This window comes from Echeneis naucrates, chromosome 16, assembly GCF_900963305.1.
Source record: "Echeneis naucrates chromosome 16, fEcheNa1.1, whole genome shotgun sequence".
NCBI lineage: Eukaryota > Metazoa > Chordata > Actinopteri > Carangiformes > Echeneidae > Echeneis > Echeneis naucrates.
The window spans coordinates 3,211,534-3,232,027 of NC_042526.1; the positions used below are offsets into that span (position 1 = coordinate 3,211,534).

General features: G+C 42.8%; 1 protein-coding gene across 1 annotated transcript in view; it reads left to right on the plus strand.

Moving 5' to 3' along the window:
- The first annotated feature begins 15,687 nt into the window (after positions 1–15,687).
- Positions 15,688–20,494, plus strand: part of syt9b (synaptotagmin IXb) — a 28,802-nt gene continuing 23,995 nt past the window's right edge. Inside the window, exon 1 of the mRNA XM_029523584.1 lies at positions 15,688–16,234. Coding sequence (XP_029379444.1) covers positions 16,087–16,234 — 148 coding nt within the window. The 5' untranslated portion in view covers positions 15,688–16,086. The remainder of the gene's footprint in view (positions 16,235–20,494) is intronic.

A 20,494-nucleotide genomic window follows, 5' to 3' on the forward strand; every position in this document is an offset into this window, starting at 1 on the left:
ATAGACTATGATGTAAAAGATGTTATTATCTAATATCACCATAACCTTCCAAAGTAATAGTTATTATGATCAGGCTGAAGACATTAATCCATTTTGGCCATGTGCTGTCGGGCCTTATTATTATTCTTGGTGATCCTGATGCTATTCTGACTGATTTGTGTCCAAAAGTTACCACTCTAGCATCATGGGAAATTTGTGGTTAGCTGCTGTTTTATCTCCATCTGGTGTTCTTTAGGGCCACCTGGGCCTGTTTCCTGGCATTTGTTTAGTTAGGACAGAGAACATCTGGTTGCCAGCTTTCGACACTTAACTTGACCTGGTGCATATTAAACTCAGAGCTGCAATTAGATGGGCAACAACGTGTGAAACACAGTAATAGAGGGTAGGACACCAAGACGCTAAGAAATAACAGGAGCCCCTGTATCGTATCTTTTATTTGGTCTGGTGACACCGGGAGCTCAATACAAACTTTAGTATGCGACAGAATCAAGTACAAAAACTGTTGCATCACGTGTTGCTAAATTCATGAAGATGTTTTTAGAATTATCTTGCTTGTTGTTTCCTGAAGTTATCGTGCTGAGCTGTGATCAGGGCAGCTGTATCAGGTTTCCACCATCAGATGGCATCACATCACTACAGTCAGACAAAGGTCTGACCACATCAGCCCCCCGGAGGAGCACGCCACCACTTCACCTGTGTTCTGTGATTATAGCCTGCTGTTAAATCCACTGCTGGGTGCAGCGGTAATAATAAGGTGGAAGCTAAACACAATGGAAGTGAGAAATCAGATCACAAGCTGAAATAGAATCGGCCGCTGTGGTTTTCAAACTTTGTTCCTTTACCAGATCCCTTTAAAATAAAGCAGTGTTTGTGACTCCAAGTCACAGACCAAAGTGATTTTCCTTCTTGAAAAAATATGGAATGGATTGAAGGGATAAAACTATCCTCTGCATCACGAGAACGATGACCATAAGTGTGTCTGTGACCCAGACCCAGTCTGTACATAAGATGACGGTAGTGAGCAGGTAAGGCAGAGTTTACCTTCTTCTCTCTTACACTGTGATCACTGTGTGACCTCCTGGCTCTGCTCTACATACACACACATGGACACATACAACTCAACTGCATGCACGCACAATGAGATGTAACCTCATGAAAGATTCATGACAATTTGTGGAGGAGAGGAGACCTATAAAATATCTACAGTGTCTCAGCAAGACATCTGACTGGTTTCACATTCAGAGGTGGCAGAGGTAGTCCCCAGAGCTCTGTGTAGAGCACCTGTCTGTAACATCTGTTTTTGTACATATTATTAATTCATTTATGCATTTTCCCTCCTATTTGCACTTCTGTGTGTTTATCTGTTATCAAGTTTTTACACGTGTCTGAATGTGATTGTAGTTGTGTATGCAAACCTCTGTTTGTGCTGTGTGTGTCTGTGCGTGTGTTGGTATCTGCTGAGTGATATCAGCTTGCCGCCACCCTCTGTCTCTTGACCTTTCCTGTCACTCTGTGCTCGACAGATGATGAGGTTTTAATGCCAGCCACTGCAGACAGGCTCTGCCTGGATTTGTCGTGCGGGAAAAAAATTGAAGTGAATAACTGAGCTATCCATCACCAAATTCTTTTCCTCCTCCAAATGGATATTTCAGTTAATTCAGCTTCACTGAAAAGTTTTCAGGTGAAAATGCTGCCCTCCAGTGGTCAGGATATATTTTATAGAGAATAAAAATTCTCTAAAAAATCCTCCTGTTCTTTCTGTACAGAGCAGAAAACAGCAAAACGTCACACATAAAGTGGGTTTGGGCCGACTCAGTAAGAGCTGCTGCCCAGTTATCACGGTCTTACCAGGTTTCTGAAAAAAACAAAAAAAACAAAACAACAGTTAGTTTCGTCTCTTGTCGTCGGCAGACAGAGCAAATGAGGGTAAAAAGCAGAAAAGGTCAGAGATGACCATTTGTGCTCCTGATTTCATTTGCTGAGGCAAATTCTATCCAGCTTACGGAGATGCCCACCTCCCAGAAAAGGTTGGCAATAAAGCACACTTAAAGGGGGTGCGTGCAGCCGAAGTCCAGACAGTCTGCAGAAACTCGACTTCTCTGACTGGACAGGGTTGCTTCATAAATACTTCTCTATTCAAGGAGATGACTTTTTTTTGAAGGAGGCCACTTCAGATTGTTGCTCATTTTTCCAGAGACAAAATCCTTTGGGAGGCCTTTCACTCGTGTTCTTAATGCTTATGACTCTGAGTTTCAGTCCTGGAGAGTGAAGGTGAGAGGTCAACCCCTCCATCTTCTGGAGTCAGTCCTGTAACAGGGATCAGAAAATCAGTTTTTTTTGTTGGGGAAGTTCGTTGCTAACTGTCCTCTTCGTGGCTGAATGCTGCTGCATGGATGGTAGTTTAAGTCAGACACTTTTATCTTGTGGTGTCAGACAATAACTCATCCTCCCATTTTCCAGGTAAGCAATGTAGTCTTCGCACCAACAGACTTCCGGAGAACATTGCTATGTCCGGAGTCCAAAGGAAAGTGGTCTCTTTGCCACATAACATTTTCACTTCCACGTTTATCTCTGACTGATGTGTCTTCCTTTCAAATGGCGCAATTTTCTCGAGAAGTTTGTGAGACCTGTCTGGGGAGAAGGATGGCATCGTGCCGCCAACTAAAGTCAGCTAATCCCTGCTTTCCTATTACTGTACTTCAGTACAGTGACACAGTATAAAGTCTGCACAGTCTCCCTAATCCAAAGAAAAAACAAATCATTAAAAATATGGCTGCAGCCTTCTAAGCTCTGGCACTAAAGTTCAGGCAGAAATATCAAAACTATGGGCAAAAGAAGGTAAACAAACAGGAGAACAAGCAGCCAGAAAGGAGATGTTTATCTGAAAAAGGCTAATTAAATGCTTCAGCTTTGTGACTGGTGCCGAACATGAACATCAGCAGCATTCAGCATGTTGATGTTAGCCATGATCTGAAAACACCGTTGGGCCTGAGCCTACAGGTTACAGCCTTAGTGTGCTTTCTATGTTTCCCCAGATATCAGTCTGAGCTCACACCGCATCTACAATATCTACTCTGTGCCGGAGTGTCCCCTTTTTTCCAACACTGTTTAACAATTTCTCTCTGACCTTCTCTCTCTCGATCGTCTCCCTCACGCCTCCATTTCATTTCTCTCTCTCTCTCTCTGTGGGTTGTCTGACTACCCGCGGATCCACTCTTAAAAATTTCATGACCGGGATGCTCCCTGTTGCTGCGACTGAAGGTGAACACCATGTCAGCGCATGTGAAGAAATTAATTGGGTTTAATTATATTACGATTAATTGTTAGCCCATCGTATGATTTCCAATGTCAGGAGATGTCATCTTCTCGTCTGTGTTGGCATTCACTGGGATGTTTTGCACGTAAATTGTAAATGTATTGAAATATGATGTGATGATCTAGGACAAATGAAATAAGGCCAAAAGTATGTCTATTATTTTGCAGATAAGAAAATCTGAAAAGTTGCAATAAGCTTTCAGTGCCATTTGTGTAACTGCAGAAAAGCCTGCCGCTGGATTTCTCTCTGTCAGTCCAGCCTGGCAGCCAGTGCTGGTTTGACCAAGATGAAAAAACCCTTTGAGCTTCTGAAGGGCTCCAGAACTGTGTTTGTTCTCCTTCATGTGTGAGTAACTCAAATTTCCACAATATTACATTTCGATTTTCATTAGTGTGTGCTTGGCAAAATTGTGTATAGATATTTTTGTTGGCTCTTGTGCACACAGAGTTCAGGGCTCAGTTTTGTCTGTTGTTGTGTGTTTCATGGCTGACAAAGCTTTTGTTTTGGTCTGACATGGCGGTGGTCTCGTGCTAAATCTGGCGTCAGTGATGATCATTTACAGAAGCTGATGGCGTGCCGTATGCCGAAAGGAGTTATCATCTCCAGATCACTGGTGCATGGGCAATTTCAAATGAATTAGAAAGAGAGCAAATGTTGTTTTGTTAGAGCAGGCAGAAAAGAGACGGCTTGTCTAAAAGAAGTCACCAACGGGATCATAATTTAACATTTCAATGTTTGGATTGTGTTGTTTGGGGTTCACTGATGTTTCCAGGTGTGCGTTTGAAAGAAGTTCCTGCAAGGCTGAATTCATGGTTTGTACTGTTTGCATCAAAACTTAGTGAATGTTTACCTGCATGAAAATTTTATGAAAAGCTTTATTTATTTATTTATTTATTTATTATTACATTTACGACGCCTCACTTCCTCCACCTCCACCTTTTCTCTATTGTGACATTATTTGTGGCAACACTTCCAGTCGGGAGCTCGTCAGAGATATTAATGCTGCAGATTGTCTGAACGGTGTAGTTCTCTGGAAATACTGCCACTAAATGTGTTCAATCAGTTGATTTGCCAATCAACAAGAAACACGATGACGCACAGAGAAGAGACTGCTGTAAGTTCTACATAACGACAGATATTTGTGCTCCGAAGAGGGAAGAATTCAACTCTGGCCGTCGTGATGAAGGACATTAGTTGCTATAGAGATGTGAGTGAGTTGTATAGGTGTACGGGCGAAGCAGCATATTGATAAGGTCACAGCACATGCTCGCATGTGCACAAATAAAGAGTCTCACTGGCTGACCTTTTCAGACACCTCCTGCCTTCTGCACAGGAAAATTAGGCTACTTCTTTAGTTTGACATGTCAGTGCAAACAAAAAGTCTTTTATCTTGTACAGAACACAAATATGCTTCTTAGAAAATAGCGCTAAATGGTTTTTGATGCACCTTTTTGTGCTTTTGAGGTTTCAGATCTGCTTTGAATTAATTTTGTATAATGTAAGTTTATGTATTCATAACTTCATTATGCTCCCCAGCAGACATGCACCACATCACTGTTAGCGTAAATGGCTGGTCACTGTATAAATAGCAACATGGAAGCGAACAGTTCTTTTACATCCATTCCTTGAATGCACGGAGCTTGGCGAAGGTCTGCTGCTGTATCTCAGCCTCGCGGCACTTACTCTGAGTAAAGTGCTACAGTCAGGATTCATTTCCACGGTGGATATGCAGGAAACCACACCCTGATAATGAGCAAACGCTCTTATTCATCGAAGGACAAACAAGTGCACGATCAGCAGGGAGCGCAGCTCACTGAAGTGCGCTGTGCATCCAGGTGTAGCCATTGATCCCTTCTGGGCGTTTCAGTGGAGGAGGATATCTCACAGCAGATGTTCTCTGAGTTCTACAAACTTAAGTCAAAAAACTAAAACTCCAGGACTGCACGCTCTCGTATGGTGTCGGGGAAGTTTTTTGTCTGAAGCTTTTAGGCAGTACTGGAGGTTGAAAGTCCATGTTCACTGTAGGAGAGAGAACATGACAGCAGAACATTCACAGGAACATTAGGCGCTGTGATTTCCTCTTTAATGGCTGAGCTGCTCTCTGTTCACTAATCTACTCCACAATCGAAAACTGAAAAGTTGCCAATTCACTTTCCTCACAGCTCAATCGGCTCTCATCATTCCTTTCAATTCAAACCTCTTCAACTACAATAAAGGCTTTTTCTACTTCAGGAGAACCTGTTTGTTTTTTCACACATTAATTACCACCAAGGAGCTCGTATTTTCACTCGTGTCTTCATGATATTTATAGATAGCACAAACGCAAGTTTGTTTACCTCGAGAGAGTTTTGCAGTTGTTAAAAAACAAAGTGGAAGCAACGATTTGTCTTATTTTAAATATTTGTAGTGTTTCAAAGTGGAAAGTGCAGAAACACACCTGAAGATCAGCTGGAAATAATCATCTGTGAAGACGAGCAGAACATTCTGGTATCCATGATCAGACTGGCCATCAAAATAAAGGCACACTGACAAAATATTTAAAAATTCAATCAAACGAAACCTACTAGCGACGTGTTACCGATTTTTGTTGCACTTCGGTTTTAATATGGACTCGCATTCCTGTTTTCAATTTCATTGGCTTCATTTTTCTCAGGCTTTAGCTGGAAAACAAATAAAATAGAATTAGTAAAATAATAATTGAGAGGATTTGTAATTACTTCATTTGAGTTGACACGACAAAGCGTGTACTCTGAGACTATTTCTGTTGCCAGAGCAGACGCTGAGAAGAAGAGACGGGGGAGAGAAGTAGATAAAGCCTAATAGAGTCTGTCTGTCTGAAATGTTGCATTTATAATGATGGGACATATTTTATTTTCTCATAAAAGAAAACAGGAGATGAGTATTATACCCAAAGCGGAAAAGGCTTCAACACTGCTTGGTTGTGTGTAAAAGGTCTATCGATTGTAAACTCGTTTGTTGGATCCTGAAGGACTGAGGACATGTTAGGTTCTTATCTTTGATTTGATGGTACAGGCCCCACTCAGGAGATAATTGTCATGTCATCTGTGCTGGACAAATAATGAGCAGCAAAGTTTGGTTAAAGCTGCTGCGATCGGCTGTAACTGGGTTAGAGACATCTTACAGCCGTGACACTCAGGCCAAGCTTCCAGTGTGTCTCTGCTGGGCCACAACTTTCTGTTTCCGTTCAGGCTCGCTGCTCATTTCCAGCTGAGAAATGTCTAATGAACCTCCCACTAAGATGGCAGAGTCGTTTCACACAGCGACTGCCGGACAGCTCGTGTCCTTCAGGTTGACTCACCGCAAACAGCTGATGCTCCAACTCTACGTTGGCTGTGAGGAGCGGGATGCACTGAGCTCCTGATACTGAACTCAGGAGGCTCCACTCTGATCTCTATACGTTAATGAAGCTTACTCATGAAGCTCAGTGTTACACGGATTTTAGAGGAAGCTACATGCGTGCAGCACACCGTGCTGTCTGAATCCACTCCGACAAACAGGTTGTGGACGGCATCACAACGCGGATTGCTCTCCTACTGTTTCCTGCACTTTTCACTTCCTCCCAGCTAAAAACTGAACAGGTCTGTGTGGTGTCGTCAAAGGAGGAGGATGGTGTTAATTTTTTCTTTTTATTGCCAATAAATTTCAGCTGAGACCAAAACCATGACAGTCCAACAATCCACAGCTAAACAAAAAATGTGTGTTTATCACGTCACCACAATGATGAAGATCCTCTGACCACAGCGAAGAACTGACTCCACCGCCCAAACAGCAGCAACACCATCTGCTTTCACTGGACTTCCATCAGCTGCTGTTGTATTTTAACTGTCTCCACCCGTTGACCCCATTATCATTGTAACATTTGTTGCGCTTTAGTCAGTGTGTTTATGCGTTTTTGGATGTGACTGCACATCGAGCTCAGTCAGACACAAATTTGTTCTGCAGTTTCAAAAGACAATAAGCTTCATTTCAAGTGAATCCAAACGATCCAGCCAAATAGGTTTTATTTGTAACCTCACTGAAACACAAGTTGTTTTATTGATTGCAGAACTTATTTAATCAGAATAATAATCATAAAAAATGGGAAGAACTGCTAACATGAAAATGTCAGACTATTACTGACTATTTCAGAAAAGTCTGTACCTGAAAGATTATGTGAGCTTCTTGAGCTCATGATGTAGAAACTGTGTCAAGATCATACTGTGATGCTGTTAATGCAAATATGCTCTTAAGATAGCACATGCATTATGGAATGATCTGATTATATCTGCATAAATACACTACCCCATCTTCCTCACACTTATCTGGCTGTGTTAGATGGGAAGCACTAAGATAAGATCATCAAATATAAAAGAGATCAAATATTTCATTCAGAAAATCAGCTTCTTTTTTTTAATCCAAATTTTCAGACTTTTCATGACTGTGTGAAAAACATTCCTGTTAAAAAAATGTGAATTTACAGAGTTGTAATATTGTCATTGGTCTTGCCGTTTGGGTAATATTTCAGTGTCTATAAATGGCCATGTGCCCATGAGCCAAGCAAACAGCATGCTAAATTATAAATTATGCTTTAATTTAGAAAGTGCTTTCCAAATAAAGGAAGGAAGTTTGAATTCTGAGTGTTTACATATAATATATATATAAAAAAAAAAACCTTAAAATTCTTTACAGAGGATAATGTTAAAGATTCAGCTGTTTTCTGTTGATTTTTCACTTTAAAAAAATAACATTTGTGGCAGGAAAAATACTAAAATCCTTCAAATGAAATGCTCATAGTAAGAAACAAGAATGAAATCACGTTATTCAGGAGACATCTGAGCAGCAGGTTGAGACAGAAAATCAGTAATCCTTCCCGAATCATGACTGATAGCAAAAAGTAGCTGCACAATATAAAGTTTCCTCTCCAACCTAACACGATCTCCTCCAGTAAATCTGACCGTCGTTAATGTCCACAAAAGGAGACCATGTCAAACTGTGTCCTGAAGCCTAATGAAGGGAAGCAGGAGTGCATGAGAGAAAGACAGGAAACCACTGACTGCACCGCCTTAGAGATACATCTATTGTATTAGACCAGATTCAAAGCAGAGGTCTTGGAGAACAGCTAATAGGAAAATCTAATTCAAATCCACCCCAGATTACATTAGATATTCACTCCGGGCCATAAAAAAGAACCTTTCAATTCACGGGGTGTGGCAGACAGCTGAGATAATGTCCGGACGAGCTGAAGCTTTTCCCAGAAATGCTAAATTATGTCTGATAAAAAGCATTTCATCTTATTCTAATGAATTCTTTGGACTATTGGGCTGAGCTGAGAGCAACAAGTAAATTATCTAATGTAATATTTATCCCATGATTTTGCTATTCAGAGGATATTCAGAAGCTATTTTCCAGATCAGTCTTGATTCTGAGGGGATAAAAGAGCGCGCTGATGGCTTTTGATCATCAGGACAGGTACGTTTTCTGTGTGACCATCAAACTACCTGCACACAAAGATCGTATTTCCAGAAACTTAAATCAGTTCATTAGAAATGATTTAAGTCTGATTTATGCCTTTTCCAGAACCCGTCTTCATTTGAATGGATTTTTGGCCACTTTTTTTTTTTTTTCTAGTCATTTAACCCGTTTTGGCCAGTTTATTGTCTTCTAAAAACTTTAACATTGACACAAGAGACATTATCTCCTTCTTCTGCAGCTCCTTTCAGAGAAATTTTATGTATTTCAGATCATTATTTTAGTTTTCCCACAATTGGGCCAGTTTTCAGAGGGATCCATTTTATTTTCCTTCCTCATTATTTTTCTATGAAGGGCTGTAAAACTCACCAAACCTGGTGAGTCCTTTCTCACTGTCAAATTGTCCCCACTGCCATCCCATTAAAATATAGTTTAAAAACGCTTTCAGGACGCAAACCCTCAAAATGCAATGATATGCTACTTTAATTTCCAGTATTCATGTGTTCAAAATTGTTAGCCTGGAAGGGCTGGAATAAGATGCTGCCAGATGAACATTTATCTTTGGCATGATATCCGCACTCAAATTGCTCAGAAAACAGAAAACAGCTGTCGTGTTTTTTTGGTTCTTAAAAGTCACAAAAAAATCTTTTTATTCATTTCAACACTTCTAAAAGCTGGAAAACTGTCAAATCTGGGACTGTTATTGAGAAGAGTTTGTTTTGTGAAGGTAGGTTTCTTTTAATATGAACAGAATCACATCTTTACTGGGCAGAAAAAAAATGTGCATGGAAATGACAAAGACAACTAATTTAAAACTTCCTGCTCCACGTAAAGCAGTGCAACAGTTTCTCCCACTTTGCTGAATTATCCTTTAATAATTTAATGCTCCACTGCTGGCTAAGGGCATTAATGTGGCATACAGCACTCTACTGTAATACTATAGGAGCCAAAGAGGAGGATGCAGCTTTCAGTACGTATGTATGCTCAAAGTTTTATGACTAACACTGGATGCGCTCTGGTCCCAAGTTCACAGGAGACCTTCAACAGTCCAACATGACCCCCAAGTTTACTGATCTATGGCCAGACACACCCAGAGTCCCGAACATATGCATATATATATATATGTGTGTATAAAAAATCCATTCATGCTGTTTATTTATAGCCAACTTGTGCAGCTGCATCCTGTCTCCAGTCAACAGCTGCACTTTATAGTTGGTTGTGCACAAATAATGCATTTGTTCGTCTGCAGGAGGATAAGAGGACCGTGTCAGGAGCCAAATGAGAAAATATCCATATGTTCTATCATTTGGACAAAGATTTTCATAAAGTTTCATAAAGTGAAAGACAGCACCAACGCAGTGTCATATCTACGCATTTGCTCATACAGTCAAGCGATTCTTTGTTCTAAATTTACTGCAGTTCCAAAGTTGCGTAACTACAATGAAGATCAAACTGTGTTTTTTAGCTGAAGGCATTTCTTTTTTTTTTTTTTTTTTTTTTGTGAAAAAATAAAGAATGGTAGGAGGCTCATTAAAAGCTTCATTTTCCCCCCTGCTTTATTTCTGTCTCTCAGTTTACACGCTCATGTCAAGGTACACACCAACACAGCCGATCCATCTGGAACACGTTTAAAGAGCAGCCACATCCAAGAGATGATAAAACCCAACAAGCAGCCCTGTCTGTTTCTCCTCAGTTCAGCTGAGTTCATGTGGTCTGTGTAACAGAAGACACCACAGTCACCCGACTCTCAGTATATATATATGTACGACGTGGATCTGGTTTAAAACTGTTTATGTTTTGGCAGCGGGAGCATATAAAGCTCCAACCTGTTTCTTGGTCTGTTTGTTCTCTCATGTCTTGTAAATGACTGTTGTGGCTTTTCTCAAGTATTCAGGCTTTCAGAGCAACGTTCCTAATCTCTCATTTTGAAGGAGAAATCTCTCATTTCTCCTGCTGCTTCAAATAAACAGTGATTTTAGTGTGAATGTCGCTCAAAATATTCTACTCTTCTTACAAAAAGTCTACAAACAAAAACCTGATGGATTTGCTCTTTCGTGCGAGCTCGACTTCAGCTGTGCCCTGTCTGGCTTGCGGTAAACCTAAACCTCTACATTTCTCCACCATCACAGAGATGATTGATGTTTGTGAAACCAAACACTGAATGTGTTTTAGCACAGGAGTGAAGACTCTGCTGTTTACCCAAACCTGAAGGAGGACGGAGACTCCCACTGTCATCACAACAACCAGGAGCAGCAATCATCCAGCCGACCTTAAGAATGACCCCCAAAGGAACATTTTAAAGCACATGAGCCACCGTCGGCCCCCCGATTGGATCTGAGCACCGTCAACCACCAATTATTAATGGGAGACGTGCTGAAACATGAATAGCATGGCAAGTAAGGAGCATTAGTGACAATGTTGTCTTTGTTAGCTGCTGCTGGAGTCCGACATCCTCACAGACAAATATGACAACACCTTGTATGGTGAATTATTATTGTAAGGTTAATTATTTTTATTATTATTTTTTTTTTAGATGGGTGTTTAAACTTTTTTCTATCATCTCCTTCGTCATGTGTCAGGAGGTCTTTGTTGATTTTGCTCTGGTAAAAAGCTCCAGACTGCTACTTTATCTCCTTTGGTAAGACCAAATCAACCGAGTTTCCATCCCTCACACTTGTTCTCTTTCCCAGCTCACATCCTGCTGTCTAATGCCAAAAGCCTTCAGACACTCACTTGTTTGTTGGTGACTGCCGGCCTCCTCTAAATACTGCCTCACTGTTCTCCTGTCCGAGCCTTCCTCCTCCGTCCGTCTTCTCTTCCATCACAGCGTAAGTTAACTAAAGGCAGAAAAAGAACTCATTTGAAAATACAGAAGATTTAAGCTCAGCCAACTGTGGAGCTCACTGAATTGCTTCTGACTGCGGGGTGTTTAAGACAACAAAGCTGCAATGTTCATTTCAATTAGTATGCCGATTGGACTGAAGGCCGTGCCCTCAGATGTGTTTCATTGATTTTCTTTATGGAAGGTGATGTGAAGCAAATGCACAAAAAAGAGCTGGAGAACAGCTGACAGCGTTAATCTTCTCTGTCTGCAGTGAAGAACAGCCGTCCTGAGACCAGTTTAGGCCCAAGACTGTCGTGAAATTCCTCATCATGCCGTTTGACCTCTGATTAACTCCTCGCTGATGAGCAGTTTGGGATGTGTCCTGGTTTCAGTGTCTGACATTAAATCTACGTTTGGAGGAAGGGTTTGATAAGCAGAGGTTTAAGCTGTATCCACATACTTGAATTTCTCACCCACCTTTATATTTTTTACAGGTCTGCAAAAGGCTGAATTAAAACTAAACATGTATTTGTAACACAGAAAGTTACAACACTAACATCTTTTTACAAATTATCCCATAAAGAAATGGGTGAATACAAACTATAGAAAAGTTTAAATACATTTTTGAACCATCTGGATCTGTTTTATAATGTTACAATTAAATATGTTTAAAATTTTCCTTCAAGTTTCAGTCAACTTTGTTGTCATTCACCACATAACATTAAACGAATTTTGTTCCTGACAGGTACAATAAGATTCTCATCTCAGATTAAATAACGGTGAATGATGTCAAAGAGGAACAAGAAGTGATTTGACATCATGAATTCATGAGGAAAGTGTTTACTGACAATAATAAATCAAGTGATAAGTGGAAACACTTTCACATTGACATCAATACAATGGGACTTCTTCTTGAAACCAGTGGTGTCGCTCTCACGACGATCATGAAATAGAAGACAGGTTTAAGAAACTTTTGAGCCCTGGCTTCAGGAAAAACTTTTCTCTCCAGTCGGAGGTGATGGATGCTTTTCAGTGAATTTTTACTCTGACTTCAGAAGCCATTATCTGAGCGGACAGGCCCCATCGAGCCTCTTTCCGCTGGCTGCTCACTGATGTAGTGACACTACGGGGGGAGTAAAGGTTATATCGGCACCTCAGACAGATTTACACCTTCTGTCCACAAACTGACACCATCTTGTTTGAATGTGTCTCAAACCTCCTCAGCAGGTGGAAGAGATGAGACAGCTGAACTGATCAACCCAACCACGGAGTCTTGATTGTTACCGTTTCAGTTAATAGACTCTAAGGATGTCCGTTATTGACCAAAATATAGTATAAAGAAAGGCATCTCTAATTTATGCCTTTAATATTCTGAGGTTGAGCACAGGAAGAGGTGACACAGTCTCAGGACTCGTGTTGGCTCGTGTTGGCCAAACCCAGCTCACTCTGGCCGAGGGCGGGGTCAACCTGGACAGGTCGCCAGTCCATCACAGGGCCAACAACCAGAGACAGACAGACCTACGGACAATTTACAGTCACCAGTTAACCCAAACACGACCCACACAGGCAGACACAAAATTAAAATGTTAAAATGAAGATTTTGAGCCAGGAAACAGTGAAACTCATCCTCATATGTGGAAGCTGCTTTCTGAGAAGCATTAAAAAACAGAGCGACCGGTGTGGAGGCAGAACAGATGCCCCCTGTTCCTCCGAGGCAGCTGGGCTGGCTGCTAGCCTGGCTGCATCCTCCCAGATAATACTAAATCAAACGCACCCACATCCAAAAGACACACACACACACACACGCACAAAAAATGACCCAATGTGTCCACATACACATTTCTGAGCAAAGTCAGTCACCTTCAGTGAACTAAAAAACTCTCACATGTACAGAGATGCCAACAAACACAAGGGCAGAGGCGCCCACACACACACACACACACACACACACACACACACCAACAGCTCCTCATCAACGTGCCCAGAAATTTCTTTTTGATGCTGTACTGATATTTTGGAGCAACATCATCCTCCTCATGAGGAGATCACATCTTGAGTGATCATTTCAGTGAAATGGTTGTTTTTATTGAACATTAACGTTTGCCAAATCACACAGCGACATCAGAGTGTGCGTGTTTGCTGGCAGCAGAGGTATGTAGCGCTGGTTCTTTAAACCTAAAAATCAAAGGGCGAGTGGTGGAAACAGTTTGAAAAGCAGCTCTTCACACCGACACGTCGGCATCAGCAGCATCGATTGTCCTCCAGGTAATGACAAATCCTCATCCTTAACACAATCTGTCAAATGATCTTTGGAAATGAGACTCAAATGAGCTTTTTAACATTTTTTCAGTCAGTGAAAAAATAAAAAAAAGCTGTTTCATTATGGCCTCATCAGTTGGAGAGCTTTATTGAGAGCTCTGATGAACCCTCTTAAGACCTGCCAAAGAGAGCTGATGAATGCTAAAGGCGTGTTTCATTGAGGCTCCTATCAATAAGACAACTGGATCCAGTTCAGCAGAGGCTAATAATGGAGCCGCTCATGCATCAGCACGGCGACTGACGCTCACAGTCCTCAACTCCACAACTGAAGCGTTGAAAACATTATCCATTCGTCACGTCTTGTATTCATTTTGCTGATCCTTGCAGAGTTGGGGGGCAGATCCCAGCGGACATTGGAGCAGGATGGGACAAATCCTGGACAGGTCTGGCATACAGAGACATGCCGTCGCCTGCAGGGAATCTATCCCCACCACATGGCCCAGCATGCCCAAAACCGGGATCGACCCCAGACGAGCCTGAGATGAGCATTAGAGCAGGGATTTAGTTAACTTCATCAGATGAATCACAGAGGAGCAGTGACATCACATTTATCGTTACTGTCATCTCATAGAAGAGTAACGGTCAGATGAGGGAAGTGAAGCAAACTGCAATCCGTCACAGTTGTCTGCACCAAGAGGTGTCAGGTATCCCGATCCAGGAGGACTGTGTCGGTGGACGACTGAAAAAGCTACGAAATCTGAACTATAGGACAGTTTCAGCTTTGCAGCCCCGGTGTGTGTGTGTGCGTGTGTGTGTGACCTTACTGACGTGCCATAAAGTGTACCATACCTGTCGCCTAGCAACCTTGACAGCAAGCTTTTCTCTTTTTACAAAAATTAGCTTGACTCTGTTTGCTGCTTATTTCCATCACTGGCCCACAACGAGTCTTTGGAAAATCTGTGTGTGTGTGTGTGTGTGTGTGTGTGTGTGAATTTAAAAGTAATTGTGTGGCATTAATTTAAGATTTTATAGGAGAAAAATGTACTAGGTCTCCTGTCTCTGGATAATTTCTGTCCCTGGCTGGACTCTTTTGCAGTTATTTGATACCAGTGAGGCGAACAGCTCTCTCCATGCTGCTGAAATCCTGCTAAAGATACAACAAAAGCTTCATAAGCAAGTTATATTTATGTTGCTCTGAGCTATTTGTTGCCGGGCTTAAAGGTCCTCTCCTGATACTTCGGAGGCACAGAGGCGGGGAGGCCGTTATTAGCTCCTTCAGCGGGGCTTTAATGTGACATTTATCTTTCGCTCTGGCCCTTCATTACTTCCATCAGTAAAGGTCAGGCGCTCAGGTGTTGGCCCGCTCAGACATCTGCTCCCCAGCAGCCCAGGCGATATGACATCATGACCCCTGAGCTCACCTGGTGAGTGGAGTCACATGTTTGGCATCACTTCTTTAGACAAAAGAGGAGATGGAGGAGGAGGGGAGGGCTTTCCTGTCGTTTTTACATCGTTTGTGAGAGAATGAAACTGAAGTCTCCACTCTTATTTTTTCCTCAGAGGGCCTGACTGAGGCTGCTCTTTGGATAGCAGGTGGTGATGATGGTGGAGATGGCGGGTGGAGGTGGTGGGGGGTTAATGGAGGAAGAACTTCCTGTCTTTCTCTCAACGTCCCAGTGCATTGAAAAGAGAGAGACAGAGAGAAAGAAAGACTGCGCGCAGTGAAAGCCGAGCATTCATTCAGAGGACCTTGACAGGCGCTGCTGAAGCCTGCAGGCTCAGAAGTGATTCAGAGAGAGAAGAGCAAAGAGGAATTAAAGAAAAGAAAAGGAGAGGAGAGAAGGAGAGAAGGAAGGAAGGAAGGAAGGGAAAAAGAGGAGGAGGAGGAGGAGGAGAGTGAGCTGCTGCGCGCTGCGTTGGACACCTTATTTCAGTGTTGAAGAACAAAACCATCCAGAGGAAGCTTTTTTAAGAAGAAGAAGAAGAAGAAGAAGAAGAAGAAGAAGAAGAAGAAGAGAGGAAGAAAGAAAAAGTTCTGCATTTCAGTTAAAAACCTTAAACACTGAGGAATCAGCCGCAGTCGGTCGGAGCGCGTTCGGCGGATGAGTCGAGCGCAGCGGACGCGTCGGACTCATCCAGGGGTGGAGCAGCAGGTCTGAATGAGTGAGTGAGAGAGTCAGAGGTGGTGGAGGATCAGTCATAAGGATGCTGGAGGGCAATGCCTGCAGAAAGAGAGGATGAGATCTGTCGAAAGGCGCTGGAACTGCTGTCGGACCTGTGCTCCAGGGGAGAGGTCCAGGACGACAACTGCCTGGACTTCATCTACTACTTCAGGGACCTGGGCAGACCGCGACACACGGACTCAGGTCAGGTCTTCACTTTTTCACTTCCCCAACTGGAGTCGTGTAATGTCTGAAAACTGTGCTTTGAAAACTGTGTCAGCACCAAACCGGAGATTAGAGCTATTTTTGGTTTTGGTATTTTTTTCCTCCAGGAACAAAAACAAACACTGCCGCACATTAGAAAGCGCACAAACACACAACACACTTGTTGCTTGGCTCCTTTAACGTCCAGAACATACAAATGATTCACACATCTGTGTCCTGTGCAGCATCCAGTATCACTGATCTGCCTGAATGAAGCTGGTTAGATGGGGGGGGGGGGGGGGGGGGGGAGAGGGAGAGGGGGGGGAGAGGGAGAGAGAGAGAGAGAGAGAGACAGAGGGAGAGAAAGGGAAAGAGGGAGGGAGAGGGACAGAGAGGGAGAGAGAGAGAGACAGCGGGAGAGAAAGGCAGAGAGAGAGAGAAAGAGAGAGAGAGAGGGCGAGAGAGAGAAGGGGGGAGGGAGAGGGAGAGAGAGAGAGGGAGAGAGAGAGAGAGAGGGCAAGAGAGAGAGGAGAGAGAGGGGGGGAGGGGGGGGGGGGAGAGGGAGGGAGGGGAGGGAGGAGAGAGGAGGGAGAGGAGAGAGGGAGAGGAGAGAGGGAGAGAGAGAGAGAGAGAGAGAGAGAGAGATAGGGAGAGAGAGAGGGAGACAGAGAGAGAGGGAGAGAGAGAGGGAGAGAGAGGGAGAGAGAGGGAGAGGGAGAGGGAGAGAGAGGGAGACAGAGAGAGAGAGAGAGAGAAGGAGAGAGAGAGGGAGAGAGGAGAGAGAGAGGAGAGAGGGAGAGAGAGGAGAGGGAGAGGGAGAGAGAGGGAGACGGAGAGAGAGAGAGAGAGAGGGAGAAGAGGGAGAGGGCGATTGAGGAGAGAGAGAGAGGCAAGAGAGAGAGGAGAGAGAGGGGAGGGGGGGGAGGCGGAGAGAGAGAGGAGGACGAGGAAGCGAGAGGACGAGAGGAGAGAGAGGGAGCGAGGGAGAGAAAGGCAGAGAGAGAGAGAAAGAGAGAGAGAGAGGGCGAGAGAGAGAAGGGGGGAGGGAGAGGGAGAGAGAGAGAGGGAGAGGGAGAGGGAGAGGGAGAGGGAGAGAGCCCCACCCCACAGTTCTCCTTTCATCTCTCCATGACAGTGATCTGTCAACCAGTTATTTTATTTGAGACTCAGGTTGGCAGGAGTTATGGTTGGATTTATTTTTTGAGTTTGCCTGAACTCTTTAAAACGCTGTGCTCTTTTACTGTTTCAGTGATCCCACTGTGCCTTCTTTTAGAGCAGCGTGTGTGCACATGCAGCTTTTTGACTATGTTTAACTCGCACACAGGATCTGCAATGCAAATGCACATATCTTTACCCCCTTCCTCTTATATGGTGTGTAGGTGTGTGTGTGTTTGGCAGTAGTTGTGTTTACATGCATGTTATTTGTTCTTTGTTTCCTTCAAACGCGTAACAATTAATCATTAAACATGTATGATGAAGAGGAAGTTGGAGCTACCATACTGGTTCCCTGGAGGAGCTGTGACCCACTTCCTGTTGTATTAGCCTGCTCTAAATGCGTGCACACCCGGTGTGATCCACAACAAACAGCTACTGAGACTCCTGACGGCTCTCTGCTACCCCTTTTGTTGATTTCGCAAATTTCCCCCACAACTTCACGAGACTACTTGGAAAAAATAAGCACATAAACAAAATTTCCACATTTCCCAGACCATCTAATGGGACTTTTGCGTGTCCAGTTTGAGCTAATGACATGAGACGGTCAATGCCACATTTTTTAAATCTTCCTGCAGTCTTGTAATTTGTTGTCAACTCTGATAATAGAATAACCGTTCTATTAATCAGAACTGAAAATAAAATCATTTGAATAATTGCCCTGCCCGCTCTCACAGCCAACAATAACACAAACTCATTAATGCACAGCCTGGAGCTGTAGTCTTAATTTCACTGCCATTTGGTACTGTCATAAGAAGGTCAGCAGATCTTTACCCAGAAATGTGCACCGACCTCCACGATGCCGCTTTTAGACTTTCCCTTCACCTGGAGCGAGCTGCACCAGCTACATCCATCATTAGCTAGTGATTTACTTTAGGAGGAAGAGCACACAGAATAGACTGTGGACGAGCACAGCTGCAGCTTCAGCCTCTCAAACATAACGACCGATGCGCTTCGTAATAAGACTTTAGTGGGAATTTCATATTTCATCTTAATTTTGACAAATTGGCTTCTGGTGAGTGTCGCTGCTCCTCCAGCCGTCCTGTCCGACAGCAGCTTCTCTGGCTGTTAGTGACTACGGCTCTCGGTTGTGGTCTTTGCTGCACTGAGCAGTGGTTAGTGAGTCTGTTGTGTATCTCCTCACCTCCAAATAGCTGTGTCTCCTGCAGTCGCGTCTCCGGTGCTCTTTTAAAATACACACATAGACAAGGTTTATGTTTACACTTTGAGCTAATCTAAAAAGGTTGCTTGGAAACATCAGTGACTCTATTTCATTTTTATTTTATATCAATAAGTGACAGCAGCATCACATGATGTAACACAATTTGGTTTTAAGAGGTCTAGAGATATATTGAACTCCGTCAATCTGCCGATAATTTGGCCTAATTTATGCAATCAGTGCATACGGGAGGGTTTTTTTTATTTTTTTTTTAAAGATGTGATCTAAAATCTCCCAGGCCATTAAATTATTAGGTGAAGTAAAGGCTCTTTACAAAAGCCTTTTTCAAAGTGTTCAGTGACCTTCAAACAACTCCAGGGGGTCTGAGAATAAATTTGTTAAAATATCACCATCTGAAACTGTCTGAATGAAAACAGAGCCTACCGGGGGGGCAGTGGAATCAGAGTCAGGATCAGGAATGCTTTATTAATCCGCAGGGGATGTTCGGTTCATCACAGACGCTCTGATAAAACAGAAATGAAAATATAACTATGTACAGCTTAAAACTTAAAAGTTGTAATACAGATGGAAATATCAAATGAAGTGACGACGTAACTTCAAACAGTATAGTTGAATTGGCGGTTTTACAGTCAGTTTTGCGACAGTGTCATCAGTCTACACTTTGAGATTTATGATACATGACCTGTTGACCGGTAAAAGTAATTTCAAAGTAGATGTGAATGAAGCTGCTCTAGGATTGGGCTAAATTTCAGTCAGCAGTAAATGAAGAACAGAATCTCCACCCCAGTCTTATCCTGCTGAAGGCAGCTACATGCAGGGACCTATTACAACACTTTATTTTTTCTGCTAGACAACAATGGCTGCCTCTGAATGGAACGTAATGGCTTCATATTCTCACCAGAAGAGACTGATACAAGCCATAGTCAAGGGAACAATGTTCCATCAGAAAGTTGAAATACGTCGAGCACCTTTATTTCTTAGTCTCTGAGATGGGGGATCGATAAAACGTTTTGGGATATAGATAAGGCTCCATTACACTCTTGATTGCATTTTCGAAGCATTGTTGCCAAGCAACATAACATTATTGGATATTTGGTTTAGAATCATTTAGCCTCTGGTGATATTTTTCAATGAGCCCAATAAAGTCCTCTCTTCCTCTTCTCTTCTCTCCTTTCCTTTCTTTACAAAGTTGTCCTCTTTCCCAAGATATTATCTCGATTGCCCACTTAGTCCGACACTCTCAGTGCCCTTTGACCTCAGCTATTGTCTCACTGACTTACTGTTGACTCAGTCGCTGCAGCGTGTTTAAATGTTTTGAGCGCCGGGCTCCTCAGAGGAGCGCCTACAGCGTGTCGAAGGGTTTAATGACAGGACGATAACTTAGCCCTTCTCTGCTTCATCATATCGGAATCAGTGTTTAAACTGACTGTTGTATCCTGTTTAAGAATTTAAGTGGAATAAGTTATGTAGTTATGTACAATGCTCACAATCACTAATGGCAACACTAAACATGGTTGTAGGATGGAAAAATAATAACAGCTGCTGTCCCAAAGAATCAGCCCTTCAGCTGTGATGTTTAATCGCTTAGTGATTTTAATTGCAGTTTATTACGTGTGTAGGTGTTCTGGATAGTAAAAAGGAATAAACCGGCGTTGTGGTGGTGAGTGTTGTGTGTCTCTGGTCAGCGTCTGCCTGCTCAGGGACCAGACAGGCGGTGTGATGGACCTTTAATGAACCTTCTTCAGAGGCACAGGGACCTCAGTATCCACCCATCACCACTAATGCCTGAAACCAGAGAGATGATGCTGAGTTAGCAAAAATATCTGTCTGTCTGTCTGACTGTCTGTCTGACTGACTATATGACTGAC